Source organism: Carettochelys insculpta, chromosome 17, assembly GCF_033958435.1.
Source record: "Carettochelys insculpta isolate YL-2023 chromosome 17, ASM3395843v1, whole genome shotgun sequence".
Classification (NCBI taxonomy): Eukaryota; Metazoa; Chordata; order Testudines; family Carettochelyidae; genus Carettochelys; species Carettochelys insculpta.
Genome location: NC_134153.1, coordinates 20,374,127 through 20,391,509, shown reverse-complemented (window position 1 = coordinate 20,391,509; position 17,383 = coordinate 20,374,127). Strand labels below are relative to the sequence as shown.

Here is a 17,383-nt window from a genome sequence, read left to right as displayed (position 1 = left end):
AAATGACAAGTATCCACATAAAAATATTTCCATCTCTCCTCCTCCATACTTTCTAGAACCACTCATATTTAGGACCATACACTACATTTTCCACACTGGAATCTTCACACTGCACTTTTATTGCTAATGCAAATGGTCGCCTGCCAGGCTGCTTAGATTTGCGCAACAAACTAGTGCATGTGTAAAATACAACTAAAGGTAGGGATCCTGTGGGTTGCATGTTGAAAAGCTTACGACAACAGATAAAGAGAACAAAGACACCAGATTTCCTGTTCTAACCTACTTGGAAACAAGCATTAATCGTTCAGCTCCAAACTATATTTTTGCAACAAAACCTAATATGAATGGAAATGATTCTATGCGTTTAATTGTTGTGTGATTCACTATTACTTTAAAGTAACTGGAATATTAGTAATAATAATAATGCACTGTCACCTTTAAAATTTAGTCTTTTTTACATTAAAGTTTACTTCAGTTTGTAGTTCTGTCCCTGAGTCTGCTTGCCAATTTATATGATTTTATAATCCTATTTTAAATGTATTTCTCCCCGCTCCTGATCTATGAAGGACTCTCACAAACTGTGGGAGAAACACTAGCACGGATTATACACAAAGTGCTATAAAATCCACAAAGTGAATGATCAGTAAATGCCAGAAATATTTTTTTTCTTTTTCATGGATGGGAATCTTATCTATCATTTGTGGAACTAGCAGATAGAATTATTTCATGCATAGGTGGGATTCTCAAATTGAATGGTGTTCCTGAAGATCAGCATGTCATACATTTATCAACACACATTTTTAAAATTTCAGTTCAATTTAGGGGAATGAATTAAAACATCTGAGAGGGGAAAGGGGAATTAATTTAAACATCTGATGCAACGTTGTGAACCCAAATACAATCCCGTTGTCTCTCTGAAGTGGGAAAATTAGATGGTAACACATTAAATGTTGGCTAATTAGATGTGTCTTTTCTTTTAAACAACTCTGAGGGGAATGTAGGGGAAGGAAGCATTTTTCCATCCCACTCTTTATCTGCACCACTGGCCTCATTAATTTTCATTTCAAAATTCAGGCCCCATATTCATCAGGGTTTACATATGCCTCATTGTCCTGTGTTACCTTTCAAGTGCATTCTGAGTTTGACAGCTCAGCTTTTGCCTCCAGGTCCTTCTTTCCCTCTCATGACCTATGTCTCTCCTGTCACATGAGGCAGCACATAATTACCACCTTGGATTTTCACTCTAGCTGTGCATTTTATGGAGCGCATAAGAAACAATGGTCTGGACCTTGAGGGTAAATGTGTAGCTAGATACACAATAACTCCTACACGTAATATGCATAAAACAGGAAACGTTCATAACCTTGTGGCATGCCATCACAGTGTTCAGGTGATTGCAGGGAGTGTGGAGTATCATGTGCTACACATTGTTGTTATACAATATCAAGTAGAGGAGGAGAGGTGAATGTGCCTATGACACAGGGCCAACACCCACCGCAGGCCCTGGAGCAAACTGGAAGGGAGGCTCGGCTCTACTCCCCCGGAAGGGGTGGGGCGAAGGGTAGAAGCCAACAGCACCACTCAGACCACGGGCCGCCCCCTCCCAACCCCCAGAACCTCCCAGAGCAGCACTGCCACAGTGCTTCAAAGGGGTCTGGAGCTCCAGCCACTACCACCGCTGCTGCTGCTGTAGTGTCAGCAGCAGCAGCCAAAGCTCTGGGCCTCTTTGAAATGCTGAGCGTTGGGGAAACTGCCCCCTTTGTCCCCCTCCATTGGCAGGCCTGCACCTATGGGTGTGATTACCTAACTTGCATGGTCACCGTTTCCCCACGTTCTGCTCTCACTGATATAACCACACTGAGGGGAGAGAATGGCTGTTTTTGTGCAGGGATTAGATATCCCACAGCAGCTCTTACTCCCAATGAGTGTAGTTCTCAATATAGAGTCCTGTGATTGTTAGCAGGGAGACAGAGGCCCTTTTAAATCACTAGGCCCTGGGGCAGCTGCTCCCTCCACTGCCATTGGCAGCCCTGTCATCTGGTAGGACTGGATGATGGTTGGTACTGTCAAGACATGTGCTGAGGTCACCTGATGTTGGAACCCATTTTGAATGTGGTACTTTTTCCATATTGGGTGGGGTGAAAGGGTTGAAGTTGAACATAAAGGATTCCCGCCCTGGGCAAAAATCTATTTATGGGCAGGGACCCAGACAATATGGGAGTTGGAAGTTGCGAGTCACCAAGACACCCCAGCTTACCATCAAGGTGACTGCTGTAAACAACTAAGACTGAACAGGTAGAAGAATTGGGCCCAGCCTAGGAGGCTGCCTCGTTTGTGAGAAAAATGATTAAAACTACTGTTAAGGTAAGACGTTGCATGCAGTAGTTTCTTAGACTGTTCAGCTTAGCTGGAGTATTTTGTTCTATTTTGCTTAGTAACTTTAGTTTATCACTTGCAATCACTGAAATCCTACTTTTTATACTCAATAAAATCACTTTTGTTTACTATTAAACCCAATGTAATTCATTGTTACCTGGGGGGTGGGGGATGACAGCTGTGTATATCTCTCTCTCATTGATAAAGGGGGCAAACTTCTGAGCTTGCTCCGTGTAAAACTTGTATGCACAATAAGATGAAATTATGTGGGGTTTTGATCCCATTGGAGCTGTACAGCTGGGTGCTGTGTGAGCTGTTCTTATTAGCTGCGTCTACACGTGCACGCTACTTCGAAGTAGCGGCACCAACTTCGACGTTAGGCGGCGAGACGTCGAAGTCGCTAACCTCATGAGGAGATAGGAATAGCGCCCTACTTCGACGTTCAACGTCGAAGTAGGGACCGTGTAGACGATCCGCGTCCCACAACGTCGAAATTGCTGGGTCCTCCATGGCGGCCATCAGCTGGGGGGTTGAGAGATGCTCTCTCTCCAGCCCCTGCGGGGCTCTATGGTCACCGTGGGCAGCAGCCCTTAGCCCAGGGCTTCTGGCTGCTTCTGCGGCAGCTGGGGATCTATGCTGCAGGCACAGGGTCTGCAACCAGTTGTCAGCTCTGTGTATCTTGTGTTGTTTAGTGCAACTGTGTCTGCGAGGGGCCCTTTAAGGAAGCGGCTGGCTGTTGAGTCCGCCCTGTGACCCTGTCTGCAGCTGTGCCTGGCATCCCTATTTCGATGTGTGCTACTTTGACGTGTAGACGTTCCCTCGCTGCGCCTATTTCGATGTTGGGCTGAGCAACGTCGAAGTTGAACATCGACGTTGCCGGCCCTGGAGGACGTGTAGACGTTATTCATCGAAATAGACTATTTCGATGTTGGCTGCACGTGTAGACGTAGCCATTGTCTGTATGGCTCTGCTGTGGGCTATAACCTCAACCCTGTGCCTTTGCTGGGGAGACCAGAGCTTTTGGCCCAGGAGAGGGTGGTGAGGCACCCAGAGGGCAGGTAGGTGGGCTCAGTGGCATGATCAGACCATCAGGTGACAATCTCAAGAGAATCTCTGTGACCCAACTTGTCATACAAATAATAATGCCTTTGGTTGCAGCTCAGCTGGGCTAGATTAGAACCTGTGGCTTAGAAGCACCTATTCCAATGTCCTTCCCTTTTCTCCATTGGTAAACCAACACATTCTTTATTAAAACAAAGCAGGAAAAACTGGCTCTATGGAAATTCTAATCATGGGCTGTATCGTCTCCTGGCAAAGAACCGATCACTGGCACTGAGTGCCTTGCACCACAAGCTACAGAGAAGAGACAGTCAGAGGGTGCCAAAAATTCATCATATCGCTAGAACTGCTATCTGACAGTCAAAACTGTCTGTCTCTGGCTGAGATGTTTCCATAGCAACTATGTGCACAGTATTTAAACAGTGGCACATATCCCATCTGTCTCTGAATGAAGGAGCTGAGGTTTCAAGATTTGCTTTAATAGTTAACAGTGTATGTTCTAATACAGGGGTGGGCTTTTAAAATAGAATGCAGACTTCTATTTGTGAGACAATAGGTAAGGGTCTGCATAGATCTACACCGCTTGGTAGAAATCCATGCTAAAGTATCTTATTTTCCAAAGACTTAGGAATTTACCAGCCCCGTCAGCAGTGCACAGGCTGACTCAGCAGGCGAGACTTACCAGATGTGGACAGAAAAGCAGAAGGCATTGAAGTGTCTGAGAGAAACTCCAAGTATGTGACCCAGTTGAAAGAAAAGGCGGAGGCAGAGAGAGAGCAAGACAGCAGGGCAAACGTAGGCATGGAGAACCAAAGGCCTGTGAGAAGCAATAATTTTCTTTCTCTTTTAAGACTCAGTTCGCTACTCTGCCCATTTTCCACTAGGTGCATCAGATGAGATCCCTGATTCTCTAATCAGCCCTGCACACAGGTGAAAACAGTCCAGGGACCATTCCCCAGTTAGGGGATGTCATGCACTAGCTGCTCTGACCATCCATAGCCAGAATGTCCTCACTGTGTTATACAAAGAGAGGTATAAAAGCCAGTTCTGCCACCTCTGCGCCTACTGTGGATTCTCCCATGAGGAGGAACTTTCCTGTACATTGCAAAGAGAAGCAAAACAGAAGTAAGAATCCAGTCCCTACTCTCCTGTGCGCGTCCAGGGCTTTGAACCCTTTGGAAACTCCAGGGAGGTCAAGGAACTTCAGATTTTCAGTCTCCACTATGCTGGATTTTAACTCTCTGATAAACACAGCTGGGAGCCAAATAAACAACCAGCCACAATGTGGAAACAAGGAAGCATAAATATTAGTAAGGTCCTTGATCTGGAATGCAAACCAACCACATTTTAGATTCTTCCTTCTTCTGGCCTGTTGACCTTATTAGATACCTCAGCAGCCATCTTTCCACGTTCAGTACTCTTGCTCACAGTCCTAGCGTAAATTCAAAGACTGAGCAGACACCCAGTCCTTCACCACCTAGCCCACATAAACAAATAAATCTAAGTATCTATATATCTAGATCTAGATACCAGGAGCTGAGATACCATTCAAACCTGGCTTCACATGGATGAGATATACCCAGTCTCATGGCCAAAGATAAACCAGAACTGGAGACACTGTAAGACAGGATATTGTCCTCTTTCAACTACTGCTACCAGGAAGGAAGCAATGTTCATAGCAGTCTTACTTTGACCTACATTTCTGCTGCTTTTGTTCACGCTCTCTTGTGTATGCAAACCTGATGTGGACTCGGCTCACACTTGGTTTGCAAACAAAACAGGTTCAGCGTATGTAAATCATAAAAGCTGCACCCATCCATGGTACGTGAAAAACAGCACATGCAGTGACTGGCTGTGTGCACAGTTGCACATGCATAAATGGAAGGCACACTTTGAAAAACTGACCCTGAAAAGGCTAGTCAAGTGTCTGGGATGAGCAGAAGGCAAATTAACAGGAAATAGAATAATATTAAATAAACAAACAGTGGGTTCATAAAACAAGAAAAAGACAAGAAGTCCACACCTAGACAGTGATAGTTTTCATGCATTTGGGATTAGTACAATGGTATTCTGTGACATACAGCAGCACTACAACATAATGCCTAGCAAAGCCGCTTCCCGAGCCCTGATTGGAACATACATTTTCTTACTTCATTACCCATGAAGGGACTTTTCTTTAGAGAAGCAAGGCAGTTGCTTTTTTTACTTTTAAGCCGTGTCTACACGTGCACGCTACTTCGAAGTAGCGGCACTAACTTCGAAATAGCGCCCGTCACGGCTACACGTGCCGGGCGCTATTTCGAAGTTAACTTCGACATTAGGCGGCGAGACGTCGAAGCCGCTAACCCCATGAGGGGATGGGAATAGCACCCTACTTCGATGTTCAACATCAAAGTAGGGACCGTGTAGTCATTGCACGTCCCGCAACTTCGAAATAGCGGGGTTCGCCATGGCGGCCATCAGCTGAGGGGTTGAGAGACACTCTCTCTCCAGCCCCTGCAGGGCTCTATGGTCACCGTGTGCAGCAGCCCTTAGCCCAGGGCTTCTGGCTGCTGCTGCTGCAGCTGGGGATCCATGCTGCATGCACAGGGTCTGCAACCAGTTGTCGGCTCTGTGGATCTTGTGTTGTTTAGTGCAGCTATGTCTGGGAGGGGCCCTTTAAGGGAGCGGCTTGCTGTTGAGTCCGCCCTGTGACCCTGTCTGCAGCTGTGCCTGGCACCCTTATTTCGATGTGTGCTACTTTGGCGTGTAGATGTTCCCTCGCAGCGCCTATTTCGATGTGGTGCTGCGCAACGTCGATGTTGAACATCGACGTTGCCAGCCCTGGAGGACGTGTAGACGTTATTCATCGAAATACGACATCAAAATAGGCTACTTCGATGTAGGCTTCACGTGTAGACGTAGCCTTAGTCTTAATAAATGAATGTGATTCTAGCAGAGGGCATGAGACAGGCAACCCAGGAGACTGTTTTACCTCAAAATAGGCACGGTATGGACAGTGGTGGTACAAGTTCTCACATGTTGGCCTTCTTTTGCCTACTTGCCTCAGTCCTGACCTACAAGGGCCACTGTTAGGGATGAGAAGTTCAGTCCTCATTGCTTATTCGTTCTTTGGCTCATCTGCTAAGGTTGCCAACAAGGGGGCCAATTAATGCTAACAGCAGGGGTGGTTTTTGCAATGTTACCGGTCACATGTCATCTGAGCTGAAACAACTGAACACATTTGAAAAAAGCTGCCAAACATCAAGAAGTTGTGATCCCTATGGACACAGGTAGATTCAAACCAGTGACCCAGAGATTAAAGGCTTGGTGTCCTATTACTTGTCTCCTGACTCATATCAACACCCAAAAGAGTGATTCCTTGTGTTTGAAAACCACTTTCCAGGAAGTGACTAAAACAGCATGGACACTTTTGAGCATGCATAAAAGGTTCTCAAGCAGGAAGGCATGACCTAGTCAGTACATCACTCTTTCTCACCTAGCCAAACTAGGGTGGTAATCACGTACCTGTTAAGACTCCAGCCAGCCTTTGACTCCACCTACAAAATTATTCATGCATAGGTGGACATTAACTTTTAGATATGCAAACTGAGAAAGCAGAAGTGCAGGTGAAAGAGCCAGATCTGAAAAATCTGCGGAAACACCAGGGACACTACAGCCAGCTGTGGAAATTCTGTTCTACATCATATACCTTTAGGAGAAGCGGGTATTTGCAAATTCTCTGAATTGGTGTCAGCAGATAACCCTCTAGCGGAATGTCTGTCGTCCTTCTGCCTCCCAAAAGCATGCAGCTCTGTAAACAGAAAGCAAAACAAACATAATTAATAGAAAGCTCCCATGTCCCCTTTATAATGACTTTACAGGTCCATAGCAAGGGTGGCCAACGCAAAGAAATGAGGCACCTGCTCTGAGCTGCACGCTGGGAGCACTTACCACTGCTCTGGTAAGCGTGGCACCCCCAGCCCCTCCCTCAAACTAATTCCCCTTCCCTCCTCCAGAGCCAGGCATCCCCAGCTCCCCCTCCCCCGCCCTAATCCAATGCCAGCAACTGACTGGAGCCACCACCACCGCTGCCGACACCACATGCTTCTCCCTCCAAGCAGGGGGCCGGGGGTGCCTCAGTCCGGAGGAGGGGTGGGGAATTGGGTTTGAGCAGGAAGATGGGGGTGCCTGGCTCTGGGTCAGGAGGAGGGCATTGAGCTATGAATTATATATTTATTTTCTATATCTATCTATAAATATATAGATATTATATGTATCTATATATAGAAATATTATAGATATAGGTATATGTTTCTATAAATCTAGAAAGAGAGGGAGAGAAATAAATATATAATATGTGGCTCTTTACACTCTATCCCCAGCTATCGTGGTTCTTCAAGTCTAACTGGTTGGCCACCCTGGCCCATGATATTGTTCACACATTATGATCCCAAAACACATTGTACAGGAAATAGACTCACTTCATCACCACTGCGGAGCAGCCTCCTCCTAGAAGTTAGCAACTGTTTATCTGCTGCCATAACACTTTACAGCATTTCATAACAAGAAATTAAGAATGCTGCATGCACAAATCCAGATGGACTGGCAACTCCTAACCTCTGTTTGGAAATGACATTCAGAGGAATTCTCATAAATTTTCAGGACAGATCAGAGGTAGGGGGCCAGTAGATTATAAATTGTATTTTGGGAGCACCTACATGCCCCACTCATGGACCAGGACCCCAGTGTGCGAGGTGCTGGACAAACAGAATGAAAAACTGTCCTTCACCCAAAGGAAACAATAACTCACACTAATAACAATTGATTGAGCTTGAATTCTGTATAGCGGTTCCCATCAGCCCTCTGCAATTATGTTCTTTTATTTTCTTTTTCTTCCACATTTTATATCCTTCAGTCTACTGTCCTTTTTGGTGATGGAGCTCAGCTCCCTCCAGAAAACAAGAATTGGACTTCACCTCCTAAAAGTACTTGCTGAGTTCACACACTGACAATACGGGACAATCCACCACCATGCAAGCCATGCTGAAACTCAATGGACAGGATAGTGGGTGATTTATGTATGTAAATGCTCTATGCAAAGGAAGGAGTTAAGTGCTCAAAGCTCTCCAGGGCTGTGTCTACACGTGCACGCTACTTCGAAGTAGCGGCACTAACTTCAAAATAGCACCCGTCACGGCTACACGCGTCGGGCGCTATTTCGAAGTTAACTTCGACATTAGGCGGCGAGACGTCGAAGTCGCTAACCTCATGAGGGGATCGGAATAGCGCCCTACTTCGACGTTCAACGTCGAAGTAGGGACCGTGTAGACAATCCGCGTCCCACAACGTCGAAATTGTGGGGTCCTCCATGGCAGCCATCAGCTAGGGGGTTGAGAGACGCTGTTTCTCCAGCCCGTGCGGGGCTCTATGGTCACCGTGGGCAGCAGCCTTTAGCCCAGGGCTTCTGGCTGCTGCTGCTGCAGCGGGGGATTCATGCTGCATGCACAGGGTCTGCAACTCGTTGTCGGCTCTGTGGATCTTGTGCTGTTTAGTGCAACTGTGTCTGGGAGGGGCCCTTTAAGGGAGCGGCTGGCTGTTGAGTCCGCCGTGTGACCCTGTCTGCAGCTGTGCCTGGCACCCTTATTTCGATGTGTGCTACTGTGGCGTGTAGACGTTCCCTCGCAGCGCCTATTTCGATGTGGTGCTGCACAACGTCGATGTTGAACATCGACGTTGCCAGCCCTGGAGGACGTGTAGACGTTATTCATCGAAATAGCCTATTTCGATGTGGCGACATCGAAATAGGCTACTTCGATGTAGGCTTCACGTGTAGACGTAGCCCAGGTGTCAGAGTCATTAAGGTAAAGATGGTGGTTTGGAGGGATCTGAAGCCAAAGATAAATGTCAATGTCAAACAATGTGAAGGGGAAAGCGTTCCATCAAAATAAAGGAACCCAACTAGCTCTTTACTCCCCAATAATCTGGCTGAACTTAATGTGACCTGTCCTGTGAGTTAGTTCTCACTTAACTAAGTCTTCCACCATTCACCCCACCAAAATATCAAACCAAAAGGGCTAAAACAAGATACCTTCATTAGGAATAACGTAAGAATATTTTGGCCAAAGTTTGCGCTACAGAAAACCAAGTTCACTGTACCCCATAGACAGTCTCACAGCCTAATCATCATGTCTGCACCCACTATTTGGTTCCAGAGTACGTTGTGTTTACCCTGTGTGAGACACCGAAGCTTCCAGATGCAAAAGGGTGTGTGGGCATGTCTGTACCCAGGATAGGGCAAACCCACACAGTTTTGGTCAGACAGAGTTAATGAAAGGGACAATATAAACACTCCACAAACTATACACTCAACTAAGTTATTGCTGATACAAGAAGTAAGAAAATTCAATCCAAACCCAAGCAAGTCCAGGTGAAAGGGTCAGAGCTGTTCCCTAACTCATTCAAAATGTATTTGAAAGACTCACAAAACCAAAGCTGAGTGCTATGTTTGTAATGAAGCCCCAAACAAGCTAAGCTTCACCTGCTTTGTTCACTGAGAACACTTTCCCAATGCATTGTTGTTTGTAGTGGCCCAGAAGTACTCTGAGAGCTGGTGCTTTTGGGGCTGTAGGTTTAATTGTCTCTATTTTCCAACAGCCCTCACAGACACCATTTATCAGCAGCCCCGAGAGAGATTTTTACATGCAGTCTCCTGCACAATAACCACTCTCCAAGCCATTCGAGATCTGTGATGCTTGCTACCAGCTCACGAAACTCTCAGTTCAATTTTCCAACTGTCTCGTCTGATTCAATCCTTCCCATGCTTCTTCTCCGCCCGTTGCTCCAACGCTGGACTCAGAAGTGCCATTGAACTCTTACTGAGTTTTCAGATACACTCACAGATCTTCTGAGGCTGGGCTCTGTGTTTCACCGGCTGCAAGACGGCGCCTGGGCCAAACCGTTCACACAAGCAATGCTTTGTATTCCTAGGCAGCCCTCACTGCGTGGTGAGATTATAACATGGGCTTTCAGGGGAGATTGGGGATGGAAGGAATTACAGCAGCCATAGCTAAGCACAGACTTTAGTGTTTGCCCCATATTTACAGCTATTTTAAGAATCTTTTGAATTCAGGTGCTATGGAAAACGACAGTTGGCAGCACATCATCAATCACTCTGGGCCTCCTGCCCAGTTTGCCAGAGGAAGCCAACAACATAGCTAATGCTTTTTGTCTCTGTTGGCCCAATTAGCAAGTGCAGAGAACACTCTGAAACAATTGTCCTGTGCACTTCTCTCTCTAGAGCGGGGTGGGCAAAATATGGCCTGTGGGCCAGATCCAGCCCGCACCACAGCAGTAGACTTAGCTAGGTGCCCTGCCTGTCCCACTCCTGCAGGCTGCTCAGAGCAGCTCTCTGAATGCTGTGAGCCTTGGCAGGAGGGGAGGAGGCTTTGCACAGTGCCCCCACCTCCAGCACAATCTTGCAGCTCCCATTGGCCAGTCTCCAGTCAATTGGAGCAGTTTGTGAAGTACCCTCCCCCTGGACTTGCAGCATTCAAAGCAGTACACATAGGCCTTGCAGCTGGCTGTTCTGAGCATGTGCAGGAGTGGGGTAGGCAGGGAGCCTGCCCTAAGGACATGCTGGACTGATGGCCAGGAACTGCCCAGGTAAGCATCTCCCAGCCCCAGTCTACCTCTGGTGCCCCAGTCCCTCCCTTACACCAACCATCTATCCCCCTACCGCCCACCAGACACTACTACCCCCAGTCCCCTTGATCCCTCCTCCAGGTCACCTCCCAGACCTTGTACGCCTTCCTACACCCCTGCCCAAAGTCATAACCCCCTCCTGAACCCACACCCCACCCTGACTCTGCAGCACCTTCTTCACCCCAGTCTTCCACCAAATTCTTGGAGTGCCCCCCCATCGAAAACTGTTGCCCATCCCTGCTGTAGATCTTCTCCCAAATAATTCTCCCTGTGCCATGGCACACAGAGAAGCCAACAGACCAGAGAAGGAGCCATTTCAGTGCTTCAGAAACATGGTGATGTTATGGGACTAACTCAAACTCACAAGAGGGAAGAAGGCCTGAATATTTATGGGACTGAACTCTTGTTCTTCATACTTCCTGTAAGGTCTAGGAAGTGTGGCTAGAAAGTGCCAAAGGATGAGGGCCTACTTTGGAGGAATACTCATTCAGAAGAGGCTTCTGTTTCCCTCTTTAATCAGGGAGGACTAGGCCTTTGGTAGGTGGGAGACAAGTGGGGAGTAGAAGGCAATGTTATAAAGGGCCGTATTTTCAGAATGGCAACCTCCTTTCTACTTCGAGCCATGCTGCAAGAACTTAGCTTAACATCCTGACTCACCCTATCAGCTGATGGCAATGCCTGCTCCCAGTGCCTGGAGCTGTGGGGGGAAGGAAGGAAATATGACCTGGAACCAAGGAATAAGGGGTGAGGTTGTTAGAAGGAAGAAATGACATCAAAGAGAAATTAACGAAGAAGCGTTGTTTGCTTTTTTCACAGGGAGCTCTGTCTGTTGGTTTGCACACAGAGTGGGAAATCAGATCCACTGGCATTCTCGTCCTATCTCTGCCACTGACTTGCTGGGCAACTCATTTGATCCCTTGTGGGTCAGCTCACCTTTGGACAAAATGGAAATAACCTTCTATTGAAATTGCTCATTCCAGGGCTCAATTTAGTTCTGTGACTCAGTTTGTCAATCAAAACAATAGGTGTACTAATATCTGCCCTACCGGCAGTAGTGAGGCTCAGATAGTTCACAGCTTTAAAGGCCACAAAGGGTTCCTTGTATGTGCAGTACAAAGCTGGCTTGTAAAGTACAGGATGCAAAAGAAGGTGCTTACCAGGAGGAATGCCCTCACTGCTGGAATTTTGTTCAGTTCCATTAGAAGCCTGAGCGCTTTCTCATGGTTGCTGCAATATTCCTCATATACGAAGAACTTGTCTTTCTGCAAGAGAAAATAACACTTGTTGACTCAGAGTGTGATGGCATGGACAGAGCTATTTAATATATTTTGTCAGAATAATACAGATTAAACACTTTTAAAAGGAGTCTGAATTTAGGCACATTAACAATAAATGGAGGTGCTCCTCTAATTCCTCGCCTACTGTGTTGTAAGTAAACAAGACCCTTCTGGCCATAGACATGATGTCACACTGGCAAGCTGAAATGAAGTTTCCCTGTTAAAAGTAGAAGAAGCAGCTGGTAGTACCATGTTCTGCTTTGTTTAAACCACAGGGTGACTTTTTTTCTGAGTGTAATAGATTAGTGAGGCTGAGGCCACCGCAAACACCATATTTGGAGAACAACGTGCAATATTTTACAGAATGGTGACAAAAAAACATTTCCAGCACCTTGCAGTTTAAAGGCTGTTGTTCCCAACCTGTGGTCTGCAGATGCCTGGGGGCCAGCAAGTGTATTGCAGGGGTCCGTGAAAAAAAAAACAAAATAAAAATAAAAATGATCATAGCAAATAAGTTTTAAATTAATTGCAAAGTTACAAGCAATTATTATTTTTAAATTAATTATCTTTCAATAATGTTGCTAATTGCTCTCTGAAAATCTTACATTGTAGTTTCCCTTTTCATTTAATGAAGCGTACATAGTGGCTAAAATTGGTTTTGATTGGGTCCACGAATGGTTTGGGGAGGTGACAGAGGGTCAACACTAGTGTAAAGGTTGGGAACCACTACCCTAGGGAATGAAAGCTCATGTACCCTCCTATATTCAGGCACCCAAACAATCTGCCACAAACTATGAGAAGGGCACTTTTAGAAGCAGTATGTTGCCGGTAGTTGTCCAAACAAATCTTCCTGTGCAAACTGCAGACCAGATACTTGCAGACTTAACCACTTTATTTAGGTGGACATGTACAGATCCAAGCAAAAAATGTGTCTGTTTGAAACAGTTGAGTTAACATGGAGCTGGAGAAATATCCATCTGCATCCACAATGAAATCCACAGTGAAATCCCTTCCCTGTGACCTCACGGAAGACAAACTGTTTACATGCTGATAACAGGATTCTAACTCAGCATTCAGGTCAACAGATTGAGGACTGGACACGTGAACATGAACTCAGTAGAATGCTGCTTGGTGTTTTTTTTTATACCAAAGGAGCACTGATCTGATGAGCATTTGTTTCTCCTTTTATTGATGGGTGTAGAGCAAAGACTAAATTGATGTCTCCCCAAACACTATCACCACAATGGCAAAAGGAAAACAAAGCAGCAGTCACAAAGAAACTGGAGTGTGAAGCTGGCAAGCAGATGCTCTGGACTTTCATCTATCAGTTGCACAGCTTACATCAGTCAGTGGCTTTAATCCTGGGGAGCTAGATAGAAAGGTCGGCTCCAGACCGCCGAACACAGGCTGGGTGTATGAGTCACATGGACGGAGGCAACTGAAAATCCTAGGGCGGATTGTGTCTCTAAAAGAGCAAGCTGAAGAAGGAGAACTGGGTATATGAGCTGCTCAAATATTTTGCTCTTTGTGACTCCCACTGGCAGCTCTAGATGCACAGGAGCTGCACACCTGAAAACTTGCTTCCTAGAAATAGCATCTGTTAACAGGACATTTGTCGCAGACCAGGAGAAGAACTTGTAGCAATGCAACAGGAGCACATATCATTGCTCAGGTTACTTACTGCACCTCTGTGCCTTCAACACTGTGGGAGGTTATTGTTAGATCATGACAAAATCCCCCTACTATATTTGACTAAATACAATAATTACACATGCACCGGAGTGCTTTCTTCGATTCTTTCCCAGCTGCCTCTCATGTATAAGACCCACAAGCATTAGAGCTACCCCAAAACCCTGCCCCAGGTCACCACCCCCTCCTTCACCCAGCCTCCATCCCAGACCCCACAACCTCTCCACAAAAAAGTGCAGCCCTTGACCAATTACCAAAATCTTGGAGTGGCTCCCCATCAAAAATTACTGCCCACCCCTGCCCTAGAATAATGAGCCTTCAGTTTACCACTTTAATTATGATCAGAAAAGAGACCTTGTAACATGCCACCTTCTTACTCAGCAGATGTGCTCCCCAAGTGCAGTCAGCACCAGAGCTGCCGGAATGACAAAAGTAAGTTTTTACTGCTCCAAATTGGAATATGCCTAAAAGCCTTGTTCCACAGTGCTCTCTCTGAGCCTCACATGGAGTTCTGGAAGTGGGAAGAGAAAGTTACTCCCCAAAGGAGCCCCTCAATCCCCAATTCATCAAAGGACTTAAACACACGTTTAATTTTAACCATGCAGCCATTAACCATGCAGTCATTTCCATCCTTAGTCAGGATGCATCCTGACTTAGTTAGGAACTTAAAGCACATTCTTAAAGGCTTCGAGCCTGCTTCATGTCAGTGTAGCTTCAACCTTGAGACAAAATTGTATGATCAGACTCACATAGCACTAGACAAACAGCTTGTGTATCTAATTCAGTTATTGGGATCTCAGAAAGCTGGTAAGACCAAGTAAACCAGCTCTCCTCAACTGGAGGGTTGGAGCTGCATGTGGTACATCTACACACTATTTCTGATAGTCTTTCTTTTTCACAGCCAGTAAAGCTCCTACCTAGAGCTAGTAGCTTAGTTAGTCAGCAACCTGTCTTGTCCTCATCACGGCTGATCTAAGACAGAATGAAGGCTCAGATTGGCTTACAGAGCCAGCCAGTCACGGATGCATGCAGATGTGGTCTCCTCATCTCAGAAAAGATATACTGGCGTTAGAAAAGGTTCAGAAAAGGGCAACTAAAATGATTCAGGGTTTGGAATGTGTCCCATACGAAGAGAGGCTAGAGAGACTGGGACTTTTCAGTCTAGAAAAGAGGAGACTGAGGGGTGATATGATAGAGGTATATAAAATCATGAATGGTGTGGAGAAAGTGAATACAGAAAAGTTATTTACTTGTTCCCATAATATAAGAACTAGAGGACACCAAATGAAATTAATGGGTAGCAGGTTCAAAACTAATAAAAGAAAGTTTTTCGTCACACAGTGCACAATCAACCTGTGGAACTCCTTACCAGAGGAAGCTGTGAAGGCCAGGACTCTAACAGAGTTTAAAAAAGAGCTCAATAAATATTTGGAGGTCAGGTCCATAGAAGGCTATGAGCAAGGGGTAAGGTATGGTGCCTAGCCTTTTGTCGAAGGCGGGAGACGGATGGCAGGAGACAAATCTGGGCTAGATGGACCTTTGGTCTGACCCACTATGGCCGTTCTCATGTTCTTGTGTTCATAAGCATGCACTGATAGATGTTGCTTGGCAGGTTTGTGCCTAACTTTTGTGACTTTGATGGGAAGCCCCATTATTCCAGGAGGGAGCCATCAAGTAAAAATAATAGTGAACGCAAAGTCCCTTGAAAATGCTGGTGTGGCTTTTGGGTGCGGGAGAGGAGGGGATTCAGTGTTTTACTGAGACCATAAGTTTCATAGCAGCAGAGCAGGCTTGGCCTCTGAGGCTGTATCTCCGTAAGCAGGTATTTCACTACGATCCGATCCAGGAGTCTGCACGCAGACTTCCTGTACTTCTTCTACCCGACATGAATCAGCTCTGGCAATAACAGAGAGACCAAGGTCTGGCCAGCTTTGTGCATTTCTGCTCTGCAGACAGCCTGATGTTTCCATGGCCTGCACAAAAGAGCCTTTATGACAAGGAAACTCAGGGAAAACGTTTAGAACTCAGACATTCCAGAGGAACGTCAGGAAGAGACACCTCTGGGCTGCAGGCACTTGAGATTCTCAGCAGTGTTCCCTGTAAGCTGAGTGCTTGGCTGGCTCCCCAGGAGAGATTCCGGTTCCCCCCAGATGATCAGCAGAGCGCCCAAAGCGACCCACAGGGGGCAGCATGTGTTTCTGTTAGTGGGGCACATCTACACATGACTTGGTGCACATAATAAAATTTATTTTACCCATGGATGAGAAAAATAGAGGGAACCCTGAGGCTACGCCATGTAACTTATGGTCTGAACAAAACACAAAATCCTCTCCTCTTCCCCCACCCAAAAGCCCAACACACACCAGCATTTTCAAGGGACTTTCAGTTGTGTCAACCATGAGGCATAACACGGCGGTTGACAGATTCTGTTGGCAAAAAGGCTGTGTGGACGCTCAGGTGGGCCTTCTCTCAACAGACAGGGCGTCCAGAACAACGGGCAGCCCTGTCTGCTGTGCTTCCAGGTGCCTGTTTTGTCGAGAGATAGAGCCAAGCGCTCTTGTGATTGGCTTCTGTGTGTGGCCACACTCTGTCAATAGAAGTTCTGTTGGGAAGTCCCTTCCGAAAGTGACTTCTGTTGACAGATCACTGTAGTGTAACTGTAGACTGACTCTTTACTGAATGTAAGAGTAATTTTTTTTACAACAGCTATCGGCTGCAGGGGACCATCTGTTCTAACATCTGGCAGGTGACACAGAAGTGGTACATATCATTAGCAGAGATGATCTTGCTGTTAAGCCAGGTGATCATGAAGATACACGGGCACCAGGTGTACTACAGGCTCAGAGAAATACAGTTCCAGGAAGCAGAAGGGAGATGGCTTAATTTCTGGAAGCCAGTGGACTTCCAAGAAGGGCTGTCGCACTGAAGGGGGTTTCTCTAAGGGACCATATGGAGAAGAGAGTGTGTGTGAGTTCTGGGAGTCTATGACAGAGGTGTAGACAACACCTTTGTAAATCTTAGACATAGTCTGCAGACCCATCTGCAGACCCCAGGTTGAGAAGTACTCTTATACACTGTTACCAGAGGTGTAGTTGTGACCGTGTCTGTCCCAGAATATTCAAGAGACAAAGTGGATGAGGTCAAGAAAAAGAGCTGTGTAGCCTGGAAGCTTGTCTCTCTCTTACCAGAGGTGGGCACATTAAAGCATATTACCTCACCCACCTTGTATTTATATACAGTACAACAATCATACAAGAAAATACAATCGCTGAGGTTAGTGGCATTATACACCAGGACTG

The 17,383-nt window shown here is 46.1% G+C and overlaps 1 protein-coding gene across 3 annotated transcripts in view; it reads right to left on the bottom strand.

The window, feature by feature from the left end:
* The window catches only part of PREX1 (phosphatidylinositol-3,4,5-trisphosphate dependent Rac exchange factor 1), a 230,694-nt gene that overhangs the window by 112,877 nt on the left and 100,434 nt on the right, over positions 1 to 17,383 (bottom strand). For all 3 annotated transcript variants that reach the window (XM_075011780.1, XM_075011781.1, XM_075011784.1), the window contains exons 4-5: positions 12,276 to 12,380; positions 7,127 to 7,228 (exon numbers count right to left, since the gene is read on the bottom strand). In XM_075011780.1, coding sequence (XP_074867881.1) covers positions 7,127 to 7,228; positions 12,276 to 12,380 — 207 coding nt within the window. The remainder of the gene's footprint in view (positions 1 to 7,126; positions 7,229 to 12,275; positions 12,381 to 17,383) is intronic.